This window comes from Rhinolophus hipposideros (genome assembly GCF_964194185.1).
Source record: "Rhinolophus hipposideros genome assembly, chromosome: 9".
Taxonomy (NCBI): domain Eukaryota; kingdom Metazoa; phylum Chordata; class Mammalia; order Chiroptera; family Rhinolophidae; genus Rhinolophus; species Rhinolophus hipposideros.
In genome coordinates, this window is record NC_138055.1 from 91,358,786 (window position 1) to 91,383,020 (window position 24,235).

At 51.6% G+C, this 24,235-nt stretch overlaps 1 protein-coding gene across 4 annotated transcripts; it reads left to right on the top strand.

The window, feature by feature from the left end:
* The first annotated feature begins 3,433 nt into the window (after positions 1-3,433).
* IL17RA (interleukin 17 receptor A) lies at positions 3,434-23,277 on the top strand. Of its 4 annotated transcripts, none has more exons than XM_081061572.1 (13): positions 3,434-3,950; positions 10,472-10,496; positions 11,193-11,339; positions 12,183-12,295; positions 13,531-13,657; positions 15,266-15,313; positions 15,402-15,565; positions 16,281-16,364; positions 16,709-16,790; positions 17,509-17,520; positions 17,786-17,887; positions 19,850-19,891; positions 20,475-23,277. In XM_081061572.1, exons 1-13 carry the CDS (start codon positions 3,570-3,572, stop codon positions 21,959-21,961), a joined length of 2,814 nt encoding a protein of 937 aa, XP_080917698.1. In that variant the 5' UTR covers positions 3,434-3,569; the 3' UTR covers positions 21,962-23,277. The 4 variants fall into 4 exon arrangements, with proteins under 4 accessions (XP_080917698.1, XP_080917699.1, XP_080917700.1 ...); XM_081061574.1 differs by lacking the exon at positions 3,434-3,950 and adding an exon at positions 4,422-4,706; XM_081061573.1 differs by lacking the exon at positions 17,509-17,520.
* The last annotated feature ends 958 nt before the right edge of the window (positions 23,278-24,235 follow it).

Here is a 24,235-nt window from a genome sequence, read left to right on the forward strand (position 1 = left end):
GAAGAAGTTAAATTGGCACTCTTTGCAGATGAAATGATGCTATATATAGAAAACCCTAAAGACTCCACCAAAAAGCTGTTAGAAGCAATCAACGAATACAGTAAAGTTGCTGGCTACAAAATCAACGTACGAAAGTCCATTGCATTCCTATATACTAACAATGAAATCTCAGAGAAAGGAATACAAAAAACAATTCCCTTTGCAATTGCAGCAAAAAGAATAAAATACCTAGGAATAAACTTAACCAACGATGTGAAGGATTTATATGCTGAAAACTATAAGACATTTTTGAAAAAAATTGAAGATGACACAAAGAAATAGAAAGACATTCCATGCTCATGGATTGGAAGAATCAACATAGTTAAAATGGCCATATTACCCAAAGCAGTATACAGATTTAATGCAATCCCCATCAAAATCCCAATGGCATTTTTTAAAGAAATAGAACAAAACATCATCAGATTTGTTTGGAACCACAAAAGACCCCGAATAGAAAAAGCAATCTTGAGAAAAAAGAACAATACTGGAGGTATCACACTCCCTAACTTTAGCTTGTACTACAGGGCTACAATAATCAAACCAGCATGGTGTTGGCAGAAAAACAGACACATAGACCAATGGAATAGGATTGAGAACTCAGAAATAAAACCACATAAATATGGATAGATAATTTTTGACAAAGAAGCTAAAAACATACAATGGGGAAAAGACAGCCTCTGCAATAAATGGTGCTGGCAGAATTGGATAGCCACATGCAAAAGAATGGAACTAGACTGTTATCTGTCACCATGTACCAAAATTAATTCAAAATGGATCAAAGACTTAAGCATAAGACCTGTCACAATAAACTGCATAGAAGAAAACATAGGTACTAAACTTATGGACCTTGGGTTCAAAGAGCATTTTATGAATTTGACTCCGAAGGCAAGGGAAGTGAAAGCTGAAATAAATGAATGGGACTATATCAAACTTAAAAGCTTCTGCACAGCAAAAGAAACTGTCGACAAAATAAAGAGGCAACCAACCGAATAGGAGAAGATTTTTGCAAACAGTGCCCCCAATAAGGGAAGAATTTTCCAAAACTGAATCAAGGAGAAACAGAAAATCTGAGCAGACTAATTACTACTAACAAAATCAAGTCAGTAATCAAAAAAACTCCCAAGAAACAAAAGTACTAAACCAGATGTTTTCACTGGTGAATTTTACCAAACATTCAAAGAAGAATTAACATTTATCCTTCTCAAATTATTCCAAAAAATTCAAGAGCAGGGAAGGCTCCCAAGCTTATTTTACAAGGTTAACACCTGATCCCAAAACCAGACAAAGATATTACAAAAAACGAAAACTGTAGGCTGATATCCCTAAAGAACATCGATGCAAAAATTCTCAAATATATATATTTATGTATTTTAGCAAACAGAATTCAGCAATACATTTAAAAGATCATACACCATGATCAAGTGGGGTTTATTCCTGGTATGCAAGGCTGGCTCAATATCCACAAATCAATTAACATGATACACCACATAAACAAAATGAAAAATAAAAATCATACGGCCATATCAATAGATGCAGAAAAAGCATTTAACAAAATCCAGCATCCATGTATGATAAAAACACTCAGCAAAGTGGGAATGGGGGAACAAGCTTCAACATAATGAAGGCTATATATGACAAACCCACAGCTAACATCATACTCATAGAGGAAAAGCTAAAAGCATTCTCCTTAAAATCAAGAATAAGGGGCAGCCAGTTAGCTCAGTTGGTTAGAGCATGGTGCGCTTAACAACGAAGTTGCCTGTTCGATCCGCACATGGGCCACTGTGAGCTGCGCCCTCCATAACTAGATTGAAACAACTATTTGACTTGGAGCTCATGGGTCCTAGAAAAACACACTTAAAATAAATAAAAGTTTTAAGAATAAGACAAGAGTTCCCACTTTCACTACTTTCTTTTAGAATTCCTAGGCACAGCAATCAGACAAGGAAAAAAAGGCATCCATATCGGAAATGAAGAAGTAAAACCATCATTATTTGCAGAAGACATGATACTATATGGACAGAACACCAAAGATTCCACCAAAAACTATTAGAACTGACAAGTGAATTCAGTCGAGTACCAGGAAACAAAATTAGTGTTCAGATATTGGTCGCCTTTTTATACACCAATAATGAACTGTCAGAAACTGAACAGTTACATGAACTAATCTCATAAGAAGTAAATTTCAAATAAGTTTCTTGGGGCCGGCCCGGTGGCTCAGGCGGTTAGAGCTCCGTGCTCCTAACTCCGAAGGCTGCCAGTTCGATTCCCACATGGGCCAGTGGGCTCTCAATCACAAGGTTGCCGGTTCAATTCCTTGAGTCCCACAAGGGATGGTGGGCTCTGCCCCCTGCAACTAACAATAGCAACTGGATCTGGAACTAAGCTGCGCCCTCTACAACTAATATTGAAAGGACAACAACTTGACTTGGAGAAGATCCTGGAAGTACACACTGTTCCCCAATAAAGTCCTGTTCCCCTTCCCCAATAAATTTAAAAAAAAAAAAAAAAGTTTCTTATGTTTAATAATTACTTATCGAAACTTGTATCATATTTACGTTATTTTGATCAATTATGCATTAATTGTAATTATGAAATGAGGACCTCAATTTCTTACTGGCTGTTGGGCAGAGGCCTTTCTCAATTCCTGGCCACTTGGGCCTGTCCCCAGGGCAGCTACAGCAACCCAGAAAGAGGCTGAGCAAGCAGAAGTCAGGGCGTTTGTGTAGCCTGATCTTGAAAGTGACGTCCCATCATTTTGGTCTTCTTGTATTCATATTCTGTGGTTGGAAACAAGTCGCTAGGCCCAGCTCTCACTCGAGGGGAAGACTCAGAGGATGTGAATACCAGAAGGCGGGACCTTGGGGAGCCATCTTAAAAGCTGCCTGCTACAAATGTCAAATTTTAATAACAATTATATCCATTATTTAAACTGAGGATCAAAATTTTAGATGTCAGTTTAAAGATGTATGATTGGATGCAGTTCTCCAAAAGTCTTTTGGAAATAGACAAGTAAAGATGATTGAAGACCACGGAGCTTCAGACCTAACGTAGCTGGATCCTTGGGGAGGATGCGGGGACCAACAGAGGTGGTCTCCAAGAGTCTGCCAGTAGCAGAAAAGGGCGGTGGGCGCTTTGGACAGAGAGAAAAATCCGCCGCCCGGATACGGGAGTTCCAGTCCAGGTGAGTGGAAAGCAAAGGGAGAAGCTGAGTGCGTCTAGATTGCACTGGCGCCAAAGGTCAGGCAAAGGCACTTGGATTTGATAGGGAGGGAAATACGGACGGTGGTGGATTTAGGATGGAGGAAGGGGATCAAAATACAGTTTTCGAAACGGAAGTGTGTCTACAGCGTGTAGGCTGAAACGGGAAGGCGAGGCTGAAAGCCACCCAGGGGGCAGGACGGAGTGACAGGAACACAGGAGGGGACCGCGCAGGACTAGGGATGGAGCGGAGATGCAGTCGGCCCACGTTCTGCACGACCGGAGACTAACGTCCGGTGCGTACGGAGCCGAGGACCGTCCCTCAGCAGATGGAGCGAACGTGTCTCCGGAAACACGGCACTCTGAGCGCTGGGGAGACACAGTGGTACGAGGCCGGGGGGCTGGCCTGCGGGGATCGCGTCTCCCGAGTTCGCGTCGCACCTGCGGGAAACGACCGCTCCCGCTTCCTCCCCGGGATTCGGACCCGGAACGCGCCGGGACTCGGGCCGCCCCTGCCTCCGGGGGAGAACGCAAAGCCGGAGCGAGCAGCGCAGAAAGGGAGAAACGGGTGGACAGGGCGTGGAGTAGAGAGGGACAGGGACTACGAGGACAGACTTCCGCCGAGACTCGAGCTGGAGCCTGACGTCAAAGCGCCCGAGGAACGCCAAGGAGTCGGACTAGGAGCGCAGCACCGGGGAAAGGACGAAAATGCAAGTACCGGGCGCGCGGGCGAGAGCGGGAGGAAGCGCGGAGCGCGCTCAGGCCTGCGGGGGGGCGGGGCGGGGCCGGCTGTGGGCGGAGCGCGCTCAGGCCTGCGGGGGGGCGGGGCGGGGCCGGCTGTGGGCGGGCGGGGCGGGGCGGGGCCGGCTGTGGGCGGGCGGGGCGGGGCGGGGCTGGCTGTGGGCGGGCGGGGCGGGGCGGCGGGGCCGACTGTGGGCGGGCGGGGCGGGGCGGGGCCGGCTGTGGGCGGAGCGCGCTCAGGCCTGCGGGCGGGGCGGCGGGGGCCGGCTGTGGGCGGGAGGGGCGGGGCGGGGCCGGCTGTGGGCGGGGCGCGGGCGGGCGGGGCAGCGGGGCCGACTGTGGGCGGGAGGGGCGGGGCGGGAGGGGCGCGGGCGGGCGCGCACCTGGGCCGCGCGGGGGGCGGGACCGGCGGAGGGACGCCACCCCCGGGCGCCGTCCCCGCGGCGCGTCCCGCCCCTTCGCTGGGGTGGAAGCCGGAAGCGGGCGAAGTCGGCTGACTCGGGGCGGCGGAGCCCGGGGAAGCCCGGGTGTTGGGTCGCTGCGCCCCCAGCTCCGGGCAGCGCGCTCCGCCGCAGGGCCGCGGGGCCATGGGGGCTCCGCGCCACCGACCGCCGGCCGTCCCGGGGCCGTCGCTGGGGCTGCTGCTGCTGCTCCTGAGCGCGCCGGCGCCGGGTCGCGCTTCCCCGCGGCTCTTGGACCACCCGGCACCTGTGTGCTCCCAGCAGGTGAGACCCCCGGCGCGCCCTGGGGGAGCGCGGGAGCAGCCAGAATGCGGAGGGACGGGCGGCGGAGCTCGGGCCCTGGCGAGGCGGCGGGAAGTGCGTGCTGGGTCTCGGAGGGAGCCAGGGCTTGGGCCCAGGAGCGGGTGCACCGGGCGGGACGGTCGGAGCGGCAGGAGTTGCGGTGTGGACCCGGCAGAAGAGGGGTCCGCGGAGAGAAGCAATCACGCCGCGCGCGTTGCACAGCCTGACCGGCATCCTGCGCGGGAGGGACCGCTCCGCCGCGGCCCGCGGTTTGGGGAAGGACCCGGGCCGGCCGGAGAGGCGGGGCGAGGCTGGCTAGACGGGGTGCGGAAGGAGCCCGCGGGGGAGCCGGCGGGACTGGGCAGACCCCGCGTGGGCGGCGGCCACGACCCGCGCCTGGGAGGCCGCCCCGGCTCCAGGACCCACCCTTGGGGGGATCCGGGCGAGTCCGCAGCGGCCGGATGAGAGGGCAGGGGCCGCGGTAGCTCTCCTCCCGCTTCCCCTGGGGCAAGGGGAGCCCTGCGGCCGTAGAACCGTGCGCGCGAGCCGTGGCTGCCTGCGAGGGCCCGGGAGCCTCCGGGGACACGTGGCCTGTGGCATTCCGGGGACAGCCGTGCGGAGGGCGGCGGAGGGCTCCGGCCCTTCCCCGGAGCCGCGTAGCGCCGAGAATGGGGCAGGTGAGAAGCCGCCCGTCCGCTCCCGCCAACAGCACCACCACTCCGAGCCCGCGTGCGTCTGTCCAGTCGTGTCCGAGCTGTTCCCAACAGGAAGTGACACACCCACCCCTTGGGTGGTGGCCCTGTGGTGGGCGATCGCCTCGAGCGGGAGAAAAAGGTGGCAAAACACTGCGCCCGCCCGCCCCGCTTCGCTCCGCTTCTCGGCGGTTCCTCGGCCCGTCTCCTGCGTCCCTGCTGGTCCCACCTAAGGAGTAACGCTCCGTATCGGAGTCAGGATGTGAAACGACTCGAGACACATTTCTCCTTATCTAATTTTGTAGAGAACTCACCAAAAGAGGGTGGAGGGTGAGGGACTATTTAGCAGGGAAAAGATTTCCTTTATGTGAACGAGTTGTGACTCCCGCTATGGGGCAAAGGCGGGGGCATGTGCTCAGCACATCCTGCCCGCAGACGCGGTCAGAACTGTTGTACCCTGCAGGATTCCAGGTTGTCATTGTGATGGCCGTTTGCCACACGCCTGCAGAGATCAGGGTACTGTTGCTGGGAACTGAAACTGTAAAGAAGCCCTGTGTCCAAGGGACGTAAATCATCTAGGAGGGAAAAGGCTTCAAGGTGGGAACAGGGGTGCGATGTGGCCTGGAGCGGGTCCTCTTTGTACATCCATTGAGAGTACACAGTTCCAGCGAAAAGAAAAATAACTTCCAGCTGCTGTGTTCTTTTGATATGAATTGTTCAGCGGGAAGCCGCCGCAGGTCAGTAGTAAGGGCACAGCATGATTCCAGAGAGGGGTGCGGTGAGATGCTTATTGGCCACATTTGTCTGCGATCTGCAGGTTCCTCCTTCCACTTGCTCTGCTCACAGACCGTGACAAACAGCTTCCTTGCTTTATTGACTAGTCCCTTTAAAAAGAAAGAAACTACACCCTTCAGGTTTCTCTCCCTCAGCTGGTGTTTCAGTGGATGCAGTGCCAAACAGTGAGGAGAGGGAAAGCCACAAACTTGACCTCAGAGGATCCGGCTTTATCCTGACTTTACCACTTACAGTCTGCAACCTTGGGCCTTTTCGGCTGCCTGCACCTGGGTTTCCTCATTTCCACAATGAAAGGGCTGGGTGAGCACCACTTTCCAGAATGTAACTGTCTGTCCAGAGCCTCCTTGGATTTAGCTCTCAGTGACTCACAAAATGAGAGGAGGATCAGAGGGGCCTTCCCTTGCCTGTTCTGTTCCTAGCCTGGTGCTGCAAACACAGGATGTGGGGGCTTGATAAGTATTTGTGGAATAAAAGAACACAGAAATGAGTGAATGATGAATGAATGGTTAGTTCTGCTTGAAAAGCAGTGATAAACTGAGACCAGGCCTAGCACTCTTTCTGGCCTCCTTGATTTAGTACCTCAAAACCTAGCTGACTTAAGTTCCCCCACAGAAATCAATACTGGAGGAACCGTAATTGCAGTTTCCTGGGCAGTCTTTTGTTGGCCCCTCCTCCTGCCAGGGCTTTATCTAGTTTCCCTGACTGTCAACAGTGAAAAAACGGTGACTTGGAGTTGGTCAGTGTGGGTGTTAACAGTTTTTTAGATAGGGCGTGTGTGGTGTTACAAATTCATTTGTGTCCCTGAGCACTTGCAGTTTTGACTTGTGGTAGAACAACTGTTTTGTTTATCTTCTGGTTGCCAGAAGCTGTTTTCGGCCGTGCCGTTCTTTCAAAGTGTAAAAAGTTGAGTTCTGTGGATGCTCTTGGGGTGGTGTCGGCGTCTGGGCAGTCAGGGATGGGGTATCTGCTGGTGGAAAAACCCACAAAGTGAACAGGTGTCTTGGCCATCATATCTGACTTCTCACTGCTCCTGTCAGGCTAGCCTTCCACTTAGAGACTAACATCGAATAGCAACCGGAAGTGAATGCGGTGCAGGGAAGAGGACACTTAGCTGAGTCAGAGGCCTGGGCTCCCATCTCGTCCACTCTGCAGCCCCGGTCAGTCTCTCCACTGCTTGGAGCCGGTCTTCTCTATCAGAGGAGACGACCCTCACCTAACTGGGTCATGGGGAGAGCAAAAGTGGCAGGCCACATGCGCTGTGGCCTTGAGACGTGCCAGGTTTGCCTACAGCTTTGTGCAGCGTTCGTTCGCATGTATAGCTTCATGCAGCGCTCACAGCACCTGCCAGGCAGGCGTGATTCACCTGTGTTGGAGAGGCTACGTGACTGGTCACACCCTAGTGAGTCCTGAGCTGGGAATCAAAGCAGGGCCTTCAGAACTTCTCTTCACCAGGTACTTACTAGTGACCATTGAATACGGAGCAGTCTTTTATTTCTTCCTTTTAATCTTCACCACTATGGATAGAGAATATTGGCCCACCGTGGTGGGTGTCCCTCTTCCGATTTAGAGAGGCAGTATAGCAGTTCTTAGGAGGTTGGGTTCTGGAACAAAGCTTCATGGGCTTGAATATTTGCTCTGTGGGACCTTGGGCCACTTAGCTGACCTGCTTCTGCCTCAGACTTTTCATCAGTAAAAATAGGATAATGGTACTTACATAGATTATATGAGATATGTGTATAAAATGCTGTTCCCCAAAGACAATCACTTATACTCCTTTTAGTTATTTCTTCTGGCATTTGTCTCCATCTTTCTGAATATACTTATACTGTTATTCTTGATTTGTCAATTTTAGATGTTGTCTATTGACTTATAATAGATGAAAATCTGAATGTCTTAATATTGCCCTCTTCCCACTGCTTCTCCCAATTTTCTCATTGTAGTTATATCACAATTTCAGTTAAATTCGTAGTCAGTGTTTATATTCTAACAAGTAAATAATATTCACTAATGAGGCAAATATGTGTACTTTTGATTACATTTATTTTTTGGTATAATTTCTTTTCCCCCTGGAGATAATTGTTTTAATTCTTAACTTCTATAATTTTCCACTCTTAGATTCTATAATTTTCTAGCCTTAGATTTTTCTGTCAGATTTGTTATGTCTTTTTCTGCAAACATCAGCTATTCCATCAATTTCATTTTCCTTTCCCCCAGAACTTCCCCCTGAGAACTTCTCCTCCTTCTTCCTCAGAACTTCCTCCTGAGCCCTGTGTTCTCAGCTCCAATGTGGACTGATTACTCTCCAGGCCTGTGCCACCACTGTCATACTAAATATCCTGTCATGATTAAAGCTCCCATGTCCTGGATCCTGTGTCTTCCTTCTCAGAGGTTAACACCCTCATTTTGCTGGAGCATATCCTCCTGTAATTTCCTAGGAAAAGGTATGAGAGATGGAGATATATCAAGGTCAAAGAGCCAATTTCTTGCCCTCTGTGCCCCAGTCCTAGGAGTCTCAAGTGGGAGGAGAAATAGAGTGTTCAAGGCAGCAGAGGCAACTAGAGGGATCTTGTTGTTGAACACGTGAGGAGTGTCGCGCGGGGCTGTGATGGTCCTGGGACCAGTAGTGAGAACTAATCCCGAGGAGATGGACAGGATACAGAAAGTCTGGAACTGGTATCCCAGAAAGGAAGGTTATGGATGAAATGGCATGCTTAGAGTGGCTTCTGGAGTGTACTTAGGACATTATCCCTTCATCTGCTTTGTGAGTGAACCGTGGTGGCACAGCACCTTCCCCCTCCCGTTCCTTTGCCCTGCCTCTCTGGTCCCTCTTGAGAGAAAGGCAGGTACGGAGGACTCCAGTGCCCTATTGACATGCATCTACCAAATCTCTGTTGTCCTTAGAATCGTATTCTGGTCCACTTCCACATCAGACTGTCCTCTGCCCTACAGGATGTGTTTGGTCCATTTTACCAGTTAAGATAACTGAAAACACCTGAGCCTGGGTCCACCTTGCTCCACGGCCAAGTCTGACTGTGTGGAGGTCCCCCATATAATAGTAGCTTCCGTTAATTGAGTCCTTATTATACGCCAGGCTCTAACGAAGGGGAGCCAGTAATTAAAGAGCAGACATATGTGCCAGACACTGGACAAATATCTCATTTAGCAGGCGGTGAGATGGTTCTCTGAGCACTGCAGCCAACACAATTCCTCATGATTCTCGTCGGGCTTCTCATAAGTAAGCTGCCTGTGGAACAGTGTGGGAGCGTGTATCATTGTGCTTAATTGTATAACTAGTACACAGGTACCTTCCCATTATTTGAAACTGTTTACAATACAGACATACTAGAAGTGAAAGGCACCTTACACACATGCCACCATCACTGCCAGCCCACCTCCTGCCCCAAGATCTTATTTCAGTTTGCATCATTTAATTCTCAACAACACTGTGAAGTTGGTACTGTGCTTATTCTGATTTTACAGTTGAACAAATCAAGGTTTGCAACGTTAGGTATTTTGAGGTGACTCAGCTCCGGGGTGTACAAGTATGTGTGTGTTTTCCAAAGCAGAATAGCTGGCCAAACTTAGTCCCAGTGATTACATTTCTCTAAAAATGTTTGTAATTGGGGTTTCTAAATTTGGCCCTCCAGATCCCCTCTGGGTTAGAGAGGAGTTCACTAACCCAGTAGGAGGCAATTTAATTTATCAGCATACTTCAGTTTCCTCATCTATAAAGTGGGGCTAAAGACACTTAAGTAGTCATAAGTGTGTTAGAAGATTCGTGAGACAATATATATAAATCACCCAGGACAGCATCTGGCACATTTTTCCTGGGGAGTTTGTAGGGACTTAGTAAATTTCTATAACAGGGACTGGGATTTAGGTTTTCCCCTCTTGCAGTAGTGTCTCCAGATGGCAGATGGAAGCCTCAGGGAAGATTAAAAGACTCAAGGCACCCCAGGAGAACCTTCTCAGTGTCTTTTAAAGTTGGAAGGCTCCCAGCTCCTACCGGCTACTCAGAAAATACCATTTCCATTTTGCCATCCACTATTCCCACTCCTCATCCTGTTTGTCCTCAGTTGGGCAGGATGAGAAAAGTGTGAGGGGAATATGGTCCTCCTCCCCAGACTGGGCCCCTGAAGTGAGAAGGGAGGGCTGTGTATATTTTATTCTTGAGAATGAGCCAGAGGGAAATGTCTGGAGCCTGGCTTGTGAATTAAAGTTCTTTCAAAGCTGAAATTACCTCTTTCTTTTTTCCCACAGGAGCTAAACTGCACAGTCAAGAATAGTAAGTCGTCTGTTTTTGTTCTTGTTGGTTTGTTAATAAAGTGCTGAGCTCGTGCGGATCCCTGACAGAAGTGCCGCCATTCCTCTTCCGGTTGTGGATGAGGGCTACTTCAGCAGGAGGTGCCCTTGAAAACCTTGGATACACACAGCTGCACTTCCTGTCAAGAATATTCCTTATGCAAAAGTCGGGAAGTGAGAAGCAGAACTGTCCTTGGATTTTGAGAGTATCTTCTGGGGTGCCGCCTTCGTGTGTCTGTAATCCAACTTGATTTGCTAGAGCTTGTCACTGTAAAGTGAGAGACAGCTGTGCTGTTGATTTTGTTTTGTTTTAAGTGAGGAAGGAGGCACATGTTTCAGGTGTCAGTGCTAATTAGGGACCCTGGTATATAAAAATAAAACAGTTCTTTTCTCTACCCCATCTTTCCTCTGCCCCCATTTCCAACCAATGTTTCATCTGAAAACCAAGTCATGTGCTTTATCTTCTCTCCTGAAATGCCCTTTAAACTTCAGAGCTATGCAGTGAGCCCAGACAAGGAGAAACGGGGGCAGAAGGGGAAGCTGAGGACCCCACCAAGGATCATAGGCCCTTGAATGTTTAAGATCCATATCTCTGGGCCTGCTGCTGGGCGTCTTGCATGCATGTTTCAGTTTCTCACAGAGCACGCAAGCCTCTGATTTCTGCTTTTCCTGGCTACAGGTACCTGCCTGGATGACAGCTGGATCCACCCTCGAAACCTGACCCCCTCATCCCCCAAAGATGTCCAAGTTCAGCTGCACTTTGCCCACACCCAACGTGGAGACCTCGTCCCTGTGGTTCACATTGAATGGGTCCTGCAGACGGACGGTGAGTGGGCGTGTCAGCAGGTCCCATGGGATTCTGCCCACCTCCAGGTGAACCCCCACATGAGACCACAGGCCCTCCCATCAGGCTCAGAATTGGGTTCCCAGTCCTGTGCTTAAGCATGAAGGCCCAAATTTTGTCCTGAAAGGGTCCATTCATGCACTGAACACTGTTTCAGTGTTTTAGATATTAACCTCCGGTATGTTTTCGTCCTACCATCCTTCAGGAAAGGACTTCCTTCAGCCTAAAATCTTTATCACCATGTGGGATGGGGGGAAGTCACGTGGTTAATTCTGTAACTGCAGTACCAGATATTTACTGGAAAAATGGTAACACCTTTGCCAGCCTTCTTTTTCCTTTAATTTAGGGGCTGCCATTTTTAAAACAGCATCCCCAAATCTCTTAGGGATAGAGAGTTGTATTACAGAACGGAGAAGATTGGGGTTAAGGACAACCAGCCCCAGATTTGTGAACAGGGCCTGGGGAGTTCTCTTTGTAAGTCCCCAGCTCCTCCTGCTGTTGCTACCTCTTCAAGGATGGTAGGAATGGCTGCGTTTGACACCCGTGTCCTGTTGCCAACGCTCTCACCACAAACTTGCAAAGCCTTTGCTTCTAGCCCAGTGTAAAGTATTGCTTGTTCTGTGTAGCTGAGAAGTAACTGTCTGCAGGGCAGGAGGCTAACTTAGGCCCAGGAGTGAGCTGGGAGGAACAGGAAGTGGAGGGTTGGGTAAGCTGGGCAGATTTTCTTTTAAGAGTGAACAAGCATAACTAACGGGGAAGTGACACGCCCAGTGGTTTGTTCCGTTGACCTGCATCTGTGTCTGCTCTCCCCCCTCTGACCTTCAGCCAGCATCCTCTACCTGGAGGGCGCAGAATTATCTGTTCTGCAGCTGAACACCAATGAGCGTTTGTGTGTCAAGTTTGAGTTTCTCTCCAAACTGCAGCATCATCACCAGCGGGTAAGAGTCCAGCTCCTGTGTGGACTGTGTTCCTCTGATGACCATGGTGAGCAAGACATGTTTTTGAAAACTTCCCAGACGAGCTTCCCCTGCTTTTCCTTCCAGCCTTCCCTAGCTGGTCGCTGAATGAGGAGAGCCTTCCCAGCCCTGCCTCCTGCCTTCTTTACTTGTAACTGACATTAATGTGGGCCCTGCCTCCAGAAGGAATGACATTGCCCGAGACCAGGGAACCATAGTGGGTGGGACACATGTAAATGAGTTCTGCAGCAATTTCTGCTCATCTTGCTACTCACAGCCAGTAGTAAATTGTTGACTCTTGTTTAGTTTGTTTAAAGCAGTGGTTCTCAAAGTGTAGTCTCAGGAACAGCCTATCAGTGTGACCTGGGAGCTTGTTAGAAATGCAGATTCTAGAGCCCCACCCAGACCTGCTTAGTCAGAAACTGGGGTGGAGCCCAGCAACCCTTTTACAAGCCCACCAAGTAGTTCTGATGCAACCTCCAGTAGAAAACTGCTAGTTTAAATCTGCAAAAAGTGACCATTTGCAGATCTCCCACAGACACAGGAAGCAGACAGATTCCCCTCCCCCATATTTAATTAGGGACCCCAAACTTGACTGCTAGGTGGGTGGTGAGGACCAGGTGCCCAGATACTTTGAAGCAAAGGACTCCAGCCCCATCAGCAAGGTAGTTCGAATAGGAGGTGCAGTCAGTACCTATCTTCCAGACTGTCCAGAAAACACCTCCACACACATTGCGCCATCTCTGCAGGCCCAGGTGGCTGGAAACCTCTCTAGCCCTCCCTCTGCACTTTTGTGCTCCAGAACATTCTCAAGAGATTCCTGGCTTTCCCATTTAAGGAGGAAGAGTCACTTAACATAGTTTTTAGCTGCGTCTTAGGTACCAGCTCGCCAATGGCCCCAAGTCCCTTGGCTGGGCTCCCTTACACCACTGCTCTGCACTGTGAGACGGGGTGGGGGTGGGGGCTCTGTGGCTGCCCTAGGATTGGCTTCCCGCATGGCACTCTGCTGATGAGGCCAGATGTTGAAATAGGCAGGAAAGGCCAGAGGAAACAAAGAGCAAAGATACAGAAGCCTCTGATTTGGGATCTGTGGTGACTATTTCTTCTTATTTTTCAAACACTGATCGTTTGGCAGTAGGTAGAGTGGGTGCTTCGGGGGCATCTGAGAGGTGTGGTGTGTTCCCGGTCCAACCTCCCTTTTTCTCCCTTCTCTTCAGTGGCGTTTTACCTTCAGTCACTTTGTAGTAGAACCTGGCCAGGAATATGAGGTGACCGTTCACCACCTGCCCAAGCCCATCCCTGACGGGGACCCCAACCACAAGTCCAGGAACTTCCCCGTGCCTGGTAAGAGTCCCTGCCCAGCTCTTCCCCTCACCCATTGCTCTGCAGAAGAAACCAGCAGACGTCAGCCTTCCTGCTTAGCTGGACAATGGCTGCCATTGGCAGCATGTGGCACCCACAGAGCACAGATGCCAGGGGCGGGGAGCTCTTTAGGGTGTGGCTGCAGCCTCTGTTCCCTGAAGGCAGAGCCCATTCTCTGTTGGCACAAACAGTGGATATTGGCCCAAGACCCCAGGAGTTTTAAGGGAACCAGTGTCCCTCTCTTTGTCTAGAGAAGCACAGTCCCTGCCCAGGAAGTATCAGGAAGACAAACCACTCTTGGGAGAGTTGTAACCCCTGTTTCCAGCCTCGTCCCAGCTTCCGTCCCCTTGTTTTTCACTTTTACCCCCCGTCTTACCTGTGTTTATCGAGCACCGTCCCACGTATGACACCATCTCCTCTTCCCGCACTAATCCATCCCGCCCGTGAATACTGTCAGGTTTATCTTCGAAAACATCCTGCAGTGCGTCTGCAGCTTCTGTTTCTCTGTCCTCTTCAGAATGTCAGCCACAGCATAACGCTTCTCATTGTTCAAAGCCAACTCCACTCGGGGTGCCAGCCCCCTTAAGGACGGGGTCTGGGTCTTACACCCGTCTGTGCAGTCGTCAGAACCTCTCAAATTGCCTTGCATGTAGCAGGTGGTCAGGAAATGCTGGTTAAGGACGACGATGACCTTCGTCTCCGGAGCCGCCCCCACACAAACCCCACTCACACTATCTGCTTACCCTCCTTTATTTTCCTTCATCTTACTCATCACTCCCCAGCATAATGTTGTCATAATGCATTTGTAACGTTCTATCATGCTATTCGTTTTATTGGTCTCCTCTACCGGAACGTGGTCTCTGGGCAGGGACTGTCGTGTTCACCACTGTATCCCCAGCGCCTAGCGTGCTGCCTGGCACATGTTGGGCACTCCATAAGTACTTGTTGAGTGAGTGATTCTCCCCAGTGCCCTCCCCTGTCCCTAAAGTAGACTGAAGTAGTTCCTGTCACTCCACAGCAATTCACGTGTCTTCTTAAACCAAAGTAAAAATGCTACAGTCAAGGAAATTAGGGAAAGGGATCAAGAAGATATCTGGAGCAGTGGTCCTTTAGGTAGTTCCCAGAATTTGATAGAAAGACAGATTCTCAGGACCCCCCATCCCTTTCCCCCCACCTGCTGAATCAGAAACTGCTGATGATGGCGCACATAAAAGTTCAAGAAAAACTGCTGTGGGAGCAAAGAACAAGATTCTCCCCTTATAAAAAGTCAGAGGCAACCCTGGAGAGGAAGCGGCAGCAGGGAGAGAAGGAACTGGAGTGGACCGAGACTCTGGCCACCCAAAGCAAGCCCAGGAGAAATACACTTGAATCTAGACGGTTCCCTGAGAGAGGAGGGATGAGACAGCCTGGACCACCCCATGCTGTAGCCCTTGGTCAAGGGCCACAGTCCAGTCCTGGGGCTTGCTTTGAAGGGGCCATCCTTGAATAGGCTCCCCAGAAGGAAAACTGTTATCCTGGTGTCAGCAGTCTTGAAGAGCCAACTTTCCAAGGCAGAGGCTTAATGGTTTCCTTTTGCTTCCGGGTCTGCAGACTGCAAGGACCCCAGGATGAAGCACACAACCCCATGTGTGAACTCAGGTAACTGTGGCTGGCGGCCTTGCCGGGAGGCTTTACCTGGGTGCGCACTCCCTCTCCTCACCGCAGCCTGTGTCTGTGCCCTGGGCAGGCAGCCTGTGGGACCCCAACATGACCGCGGACACCCTGGAAGCCCACCAGCTGCGGGTGAGCTTCACCCAGTGGAGCGAACCTATCCGTTACCAGATCCTGCTCAGCAGTTCCTCACGCACAAAGAACCAGACTTGTTTCCAACACATACTGAATATACCTGCGGTAACTCCCTGCCACTCTTCACCCCTCCCACATAGCTCAGAGCCCCCTCTCCAAGCCCCAGCCTCCCCTTCTGGTCCTGACAGAACTTGCCAGAAGCGCAGTGCTCGGTGCCGTGCCCAGGCAGTACCGATCCGGCTGCTTGGCTCTTCCTCCTGCCTTTCCGTATGGAGTTGGTAGACGAGTACAGTGCATTCTGTGCTGCAGGTTTCCTTTTGCTCGTACAGTCTGTGGCTGATAGAGTATAGTTGGTCTCTGCCCTACCCACCATCCCCGTCCTTTGTGCCCTGCCCTCCAGCCACATCCTCCTTGTTCTTTTTTGGTCCTGCTGCGTTTATTCCACTGATTTCAAAAAGGATTTGAAGATGTTTTAAATGCGGAAATGAAGACAAAGGGGAAATAAAGATGAAGCAATAAGATGAAGCCAGGGCTCAGTGAGCACAGAAAATGTGCCACGCTGCTGGGGTGTAAGCACAGACTTGTCCCCGTGATCCCCAGCAGCCACAGCAAACGGGAATACCAGTCACTAGCTGTGTTTCTGGGTTAATAGCAGCCGCAATGCGCTGGGGAGATGTCATTGTCCTGGAGCAGAAAACTGAAAGGTGTTTGTCCCACTGGCCTTCGTGAGGGCGCATTGACTGGTGGGGAAGGTTGTCCCTAGCTTCCTGTGACTACAGCCAGCTCTGGTCCAGCTAACCTACCCATCCTCTCCCTCTAGCCCACAGGAGAGGACGTCCACCAGCGGTCCAATGTCACGTTCACCCTCCCAAACATTGATTGGTGCTGCCACCACCAACTGCAGGTGGGTGAGGGGTGTAGACAAGTATGGGAGGGCGTGCACAGGTGGGCATTCCTGCTAGATGGGCGAGGGAGGGAGGGAGGGCAGTTTTTGGACTGGTGCGCTCTGAGGACCCAAAGCCAGTACTGTGTGAGACGCCCTGCCTGGCAAGGCAGCATCTCTGCCTTCTCCGGCCCCGCTCTCCCAGCTTCATCTGGGCAGGGCTCCTTTGACCCCCCTCTCTCGATGGGCAGTCTACCTTAGAACCATAGGACGATGCTGGAGCTGCCAGCCAGGGTCCGTGACTATGCTGGCAGGAAAGCATCAGTGAGGCTCCCTCTCTCCCCTGCTCTTCTCTGCCCTCACAGATTCAGCCCTTCTTTAGCAGCTGTCTGAACGACTGCCTCAGACACCCCAAGACGGTCCCCTGCCCAGAAACTCGTACTCCAGGTAGGAAGCATATGGCTCTCCTGGGGCACATTTGGGGTGAGAGTGGACGAAGGTCAACAGCTTGACCTGAGCCCTGACCTGGTCCTAAGGATGGGGCAGAGTTTAGGCTGGAGTGATTCAGACACTCTCCTGGCTTGGACACCCGACTGCCTTTCATTAGCTGTGTGGCCTTGGGCAGAGCCCCTCACCTCTCTGATCCTGTACTTCTGTGACAGGAAACATGGGGATGTTACTGTCATAGAGTTGAAGTTATATACATGCACAGAACAGAGCACTTTAATGTGTCATTGCTTTTAATCCTCACAAGTTGTGAGTCAGAGTACCTAGAAATGCAGACTCCCTCCCCCAGGTTCATAGATGAAGAAACTGAGGCACAGAGATGTTACGTCATTTGTCCAAGATCACACGCCCGGACATGGCAGAGCCCCCTCAGCAGCCATGTGCAGCCTAACGTGGCTTCCGTCAGAGCTGATCAGGAGGCAGCAGACGTTGCACTGGCCTGGGTGTGAACCCCAGCCTCCCAGGGGGGAGGTGGGGCTTCGCTCAGGAGACTGGCAGCTCCTGTGTTTCCTGTGGATGGTTTCATCCAGTTTACCCATATCTAAACTGCTCAGTGTAGGGCCAAGGTCATTGCCAGGCCCTCAGTGGATGGCAGTGATAGTGTTGTGATTTCTGCTAATAATTAAAAATAACTCCTTTCCCCTTGTTCTCCTTGCAGACCAGATTGTAGGTAAGCCCAGTGTTCCTTCCCGTGGTGTGCTGCAGGAGCCCCGAGGGGACATTCCTCAGGGGCCACGTGAGACGTCCCTGGCAGAGCCTGGCATGTAGTCAGGCACACGAGACTGAAGCAAGAGAACTGCCCGGGCGGGGGGTGGAGGGGTGAGATCACCAGCCTGTCCTGGTGGCCAGAGAGGCCAGGCGAGGGAGGGGCTGGGCGCAGGGCTGGCGTGGCAGGCCCCCCTGCCACATCCCTCATGCTGTCCTGCTTGCCACAGACTACATACCCCTGTGGGTGTATGTGTTCATCACGGGCGTCTCCATCCTACTGATAAGCTCCGTCATCCTGCTGGTCCTCTGCATGACCTGGAAGCTGTCTGGTAAGGGGCAGGCACGGTGGGCGGGGTCTGGGGTTTTCCCCTCTGCGCTTGTCTTTCTTCCTGTGTCCCCTCCCCACTCCAGTCTCTGTGAGGCTATGCTCAGAGGACACCCATCAGTCTCAAATTTTGTACAGACATTGCCTGTTGTCAGGAACTCAGAGCCTGCAGTAAAGGCTGACCTGGGCTCAGATACCAGCTCCAGCACTTACATCTGGGCAAAGTACTTAATTCTCTGAGCCTAGGCTCCTCTGTTGTAAAATGGAAATTAGAAAGATGCCTACATCATAAAAGGGTTGTAAAGATTACATGAGATAGTGCATATGAGCTCTTAGCATACAGCCTGGCACATGGTATTTGCTCAGTATGTGCTGGTTACAATTGCCTTTATTGCTACTCAAATCAATGTTATTAAAATCAGCAGGTTGGAAGGAGTTAGGGTAGAGATTCCCTGTTCAGACATAATCAGCCAGGCAGGTGGAGCAAGCTGAGCGACTCTGTCCTGCAGCCCCCAGACTTGTTCCCCTGAGGTCAGGGAGAGGAGCATGACATGGGTCAGCATGATGTGATGGGGAAGGCTCCAGGGGCCTAGAGCGCAGGGCTGCGCACCCCAGCGCTGCCTCACCAGTTTGCCTTCATAAGCAAGTTGCTCAACAAACTTAGATTTGTTGTTTTTCTGGAAAATGGGATCATAACGCCTCCCTCTCAGGGCTGTGGTGAGGATTAAATGACATGGCAAGGAAGGTGCTTGTTGGTGGGCGTTAATAAATATGGGTTCCTTCTCCCTGCTCAGCCCTCTCTGTCCAGGCTCTCTCAGGAGAGAACATGGGTCTTCCTTCAGGTTATGGGACTCACCTTTCCCTGCTCCCCCACGACCTTGGGTTCCTCCTTCAACGATCTGGGAGGCCATTTCCCCATTTACAGGGCTCATCGGGATTAGGTATTTAATCAGTATTCACTATTACTGTGCAGTGGGAAGAACAGCAGACCAGGCAGACCTATTGAGCGGGTCCTTCTCCAGAGGATTATTGGGAGGGTCAAATGAGTTAACCTCTCTGAGTGCTTTATAAACTCTAAAGTTCTCTATAAATGTGAGGGAGGTACCTTGTTTTTTTTTCTGCTGTTGCACTTCTGACCTTTCCTGAAGTGCCCCCCAACCACGGGGTGAAAGAAGGGACAGGAAAGAAACCTCACTCATTGACTGTCTTTTGGCAGTTCTGGGAAAAGGCCCAAAGGGTGGGGATTGAAATGAAGGCTCTTCGTGTCTTCCTTGGCCATCCATGGCTTCTGTTCCTCCCGTCCGGGTCACCGAGTAGTTGATTCCTGCACCGCAGTTTCCTTCATTGCATCTCTGAGGGGAGCAACTGCTCAAGTACGTTGGTTTCCCTTCCTCACCTCAAAAATACCAGGAGGAAATGTCATCACTCCCCGTGGAGGCTACTTCTGCAGATGTGTTGTACGATTAATGCCTCTTACAAGGACACCTCTGGGCAAGGGCTTTTCCTCAAGTGGGGAGTTTCTTTGGGTGTGGCCAAATTGAGGGTAGGGTACAGCAAGACTGTACTGAGGGCGCCAGAGGGGAACCCACAGTCACCCTTCCCAGCATTCTGGCTGGGTCAGTGCCACAGAATACTTGTGGCCCCAGGTGACTGTACGATGTGCCAAGCGTTTCACATACACAATCTAATTGAATCCCACCACAGACCCACTTTACAGAGAAAGAAATTGAGTTTCTGAGGCATTAGTAACTTTCCCAGATCTCACCGCTCATCGTGGCTGGTGGGGTTCACATCTGAGCCACTCCACACAGTGTGGTCCCTCTGCAAAGGCCAGGAAGTAACTGCTGTCTCAGTGCCTCCCTTGTCAGCAGCCCTTTGTCAGGTGAGGCAGGGCTCCCGTCAGGTGCCCTGTGAGCTGGTTCCTATTTCTCTTCCAAAAGAGCCACTCCAGTGTTTTTCTTTTCAGGGTCTCATCATGAAAAATATGGCGATGACACCAGAGACACAGGTCAGTGTTTCCTGGTGTGGGTGGGCTGCGTTTGGTGAGTGTTTGTTTTTAAAGGCATGATGTAGGGTTCTCCTGAGATCCATGGGTAGGTTGCTTTCTGCAGTTTAACTCCTGAGTCCCTTCAGGAGACCTCACCTTTAGAGGACCCCTTCTGCACCCCCACACGGAGGGAACCTCAAATGGCAAGGCTGGAGTAATGTTTTTAAATCACTTGGGCAAGGAAAGGAAGGGAAGTTACCATATTTTGTGAAAAGAGGTCCTCTCTGTAACAGACATTTCTGTTCCATAGGTTGGTCTTTGTGCCTTCTTTTTTTTTTTAATTAAAATACTTAAAATACAGACTAAAGGCCAGATAGAAATGCAAGAGAGGGAGATTGTTTTTCCAGAAGGCAACACACTATGATTTTGTTTCAGGCAGCCCAGATAGGTGAAACAGCAGCATCTGGCTTATTCCAAGGCCCCAGTTGCATTTCTTACGCTAGGGAGCTGAGCTCCGGCTGGTCCCTGCCCTTGGCCTGTGGTGCGAGGGGCAGCGCACACACACACTTGAACCTGTGGCCTTGGCTTCCCTTGTTCCCCCCAGATGCCCTACCCACCACTGGTCTGACGCCCCCTCCTTTGAAGCCCAGGAAGGTCTGGATTATCTACTCCGCCGACCACCCCCTCTACGTGGATGTAGTCCTAAAGTTCGCACAATTCCTGCTGACCGTCTGTGGCACTGAAGTGGCCCTTGACCTGCTGGAGGAACAGGTCATCTCAGAGGTGGGGGTCATGACCTGGGTGGGCCGCCAGAAGCAGGAGATGGTAGAGAGCAACTCCAAGATCATTATCCTGTGCTCCCGAGGCACCCGGGCCAAGTGGCAGGCCATCCTCGGCTGGGAGGGGCCGGTCGTCCAGCTTCGATGTGACCACAGGAAGCCCGCGGGGGACCTGTTCACAGCGGCCATGAACATGATCGTCCCAGACTTCAAGAAGCCAGCCTGCTTCGGCACCTACATCGTCTGCTACTTCAGTGAGATCAGCAGTGAGCACGACATCCCTGAGCTCTTCAACATCACTTCTAGGTACCCACTCATGAGCAGGTTCGAGGAGCTTTACTTCCGGATCCAGGACCTGGAGATGTTTGAACCTGGCCGGATGCACCGTGTCGGGGAGCTCACGGGGGAGAACTATCTGCAGCACCCCAGCGGCTGGCAGCTCCAAGAAGCCGTGGGGAGGTTCCGGGACTGGCAGGCTCGGTACCCTGACTGGTTTGAGCGCGAGAACCTCTGCTTGGCAGATGACCAGGACCTCGCGTCCCTGGATGAAGAGGTGTTTGAAGAGCCACTTCTGTCACCAGGAAAAGGAATTGTGAAGCAAAAGCCAGTGGTGCGGGAGCCTGCCCCTGAGGGCTGCCTGGTGGTAAATCTGCTCGGCGCTGAGGACGGGCAGGGAGTGGCGAGACTGCAACCTCAGCTTCGGGGGGCGCAGCCCCTCCAAACCACCGTGCTGCCGGTGACCTTGGGCCATCCCGCTCAGGCCCAGGCCGTGGAACCTGTCTCCCATGCTGTCGGGAGCCGCGCAGCCCTCCAGTTGGCCATCGTGGAGGGAGGCGAGGCCTGCCCGCTGCTAGAGGGCTGCGGTCCTCGGAGGAACAGTGTCCTTCTCCCTGTGGACTCGGAGGCCCCGCCTGTCTGCAGCACCCCGACGGCATCGCCCCACCACCTCCCCGAACAGGGCAGGGAGCAGCTGGAAAGCTTGATGCTGTCACTTTTCCAGCAGAGTCTGAGCTGCCAGGAGGGGTGGGAGAGCCCGGCCGCGGCCATGGGAGACCCGGACTCGCCCTACGAGGAGCAGCGGCAGTCGGTGCAATCTGACCAGGGCTATATCTCCAGGAGCTCCCCGCAGCCCCCCGATGGGCTTATGGAAATGGAGGAAGAGGAAGAAAAGCAGGACCTGGGTAAGGCGGCCAAGCAGCTCTCCCCTGAGGCCTTGGAGAACCTGAGAAGCCTCCAGCGACAGCTTTTCTTCCAAGAGATTCGGAAGAACTCTGGCTGGGACGGTGTGGAGCCAGAGGGCCCGGTGGCATAGAGCCTCCCAGACCCAGAGCATTGTAGAAGGGAGTATGTGTGTACGTGGGTGTACACGTGTGTGTGTATATAGTCATGTGTGGAATGGTACCTTTAAAATGTAGACATCTTGGTTCTGATGTCTGGGCATCCCTCTTAATTTTTCTTTCTGTGACTGGTCATCTTCCATCCCCACAAAAATCTACATCCCATACCCAGGAGCTAGTGGCCGTGTCCTTGAGTGCTTATCATTCATTTATTCATTCATTCAACATTTATTTTGCACCTATAATGTGCCAGACGTATGAGATACAAAGATTTTTAAATGGTACCTGGCATTGGCCCTGACACCCAGGAGCTTAACACCTGGTGAGAGCGACAGATTAACAAATAGAATAGAGCGTGCAGGATGTGAAGGCCGAGCAGATGCGGTCCAGGGCTATGCAGACACCCAGAAGGGACACCTGGCCCAGGGACAGATTCCGGGAGGGGATGACGTATGAGCTGAAGGAGAAGCTAGTTTCCCTGGGCCAAGAGATTGGGTTGGAGGAGGCAGCATGTGGGGTAAGGTCTGGGAGCTGAGTGGGAGCTGGGCCCATCAGCAAACCACAGGATGGACCTGGAGAGGAAGGAGGGAGGCGTAAGAGAGCGGGTAAAGACATAACCAGAGCCCAGGCTGGGAGTTGGGACATCAGCCCGAAGGCCCAGGACTCCTTGAATATGAGGAGCTGTTGCCCTGCAGAGGAGGCTGAGGGCCAAACATACCTGGAAGCCACCTCAGCTCATTTTGGAAAGAGAGGGTAGACATCTGTGATGTGAAAGTGAACATAGGGAGAAAAGTCTGAAACCCTGAGCTCCCCTTTTGGCAGTCAGTCAGAAGGAGAGCTGCGGCAGAGGAGGCTTTGGGGGCTGCTGGCTGGGCAGCAGTGGGAGCCGGGAGCCCTCAGCTCCACACTGGGGTCCAGTGGCAGAGGGAATGGAGTATGAGATATGGAGGGCCCACAGCAGGGTGGGCAGGCACGTGGCAGGATCTGGGCAGGCCCTTTGAGGGGAGAGGAAGGTGTGCCTCTCTGTACTTAAAGGGCTGAGGTTCAGGGATGACATTTGCGGAGATATGCTAAGGCCCAGTGTGTGAAGGTGTTCCCAGAAGAGTGCACTGGGACGCCATCGGCCCCTGGAGCTCAGGGTTCCCCATCGCCTCTGTTTGAGCCGTTAACTATAGCTCCACATTTCAACGTGGAGGAGAGGATTCTGAAATGTGGTGGGAAACCAAATATTACAGGTGTACATGTGCGTGAAAGAGATTGTCAATAAAAGAATGAATACATTTAGCCTGGTAAGAATTCCTGGTAGTTATTTTAAGTCACATGTTCCTATAGGTCATGCAGTTCCAGTTAGAATGGTCTCTTGTAGTGACATTTTGCCAAGTAGCAGCAGGAGCATTGAAGCTTAAGTCCCAGACACAGCGCCACAGCAGCAAAGGACCAGGTGAGGGAGTGCTGTGGATGGGATGTCTGTGTCCTCTCAAAATTCTTTAGTTGACAGTCGCCAAGGTGATGGTATGAGAAGTGGAGCCTTTGGGGTCTGATTAGGTCATGAGGATGGAACCTCATGAATGGGATTAGGGCCTTATAAAAGAGGCCCCAGAGAGCTCCCTCCATTCTGCCGTGTGAGAATGCGGCAAGATGGTCTGTGAATCAGGAAGCAGGCTCTCACCAGACACTGAGTCGGGCCATGCATTGATCTTGGACTGCCCAGCCTCCAGAATGTGAGAAAGAATATGTCTGCTGTTGATACTCATGAACTGTTCAGTCTATGTATTATAGCAGCCCGAATGGACTAAGAGAAAGGAACAGAGCCTGCCCAGCCCCCAGCCTCTCAGTTTCCATCTCTTCTCCAGTAACCCTGGAGGTGGGCATCATTGAGTCCAGATGCCTACCAAGCTCTCTGTGACCAGCTGTTTCCCCAGCTTCCAATAAGCACTGATTAAACGCCCAGAGTGTGGAATACCACTTCTCTTGCTGGAGCCAGGGCTCTACCTGGCAGCAAAATGGCCCAAAGCAATGTAGTCTAGTGCCCAGAAGCACACTTCCATTTGAATTGTGTTCCCCACAAACCTGGAATTCTAGCTTTGCTGGCCTTTGAGGCCAAATGTCTTCAACTGGCATTGTCCACTATGTCCCTTTTATCTCCACGGCTGCTGCTTTTTTTCCTAATAGCTTTATTGAGCTATAATTCACATACCATACAATTCACAGTTGACCCTCTGCAGTTCAATGGCTTTTAAGAGTTCAGA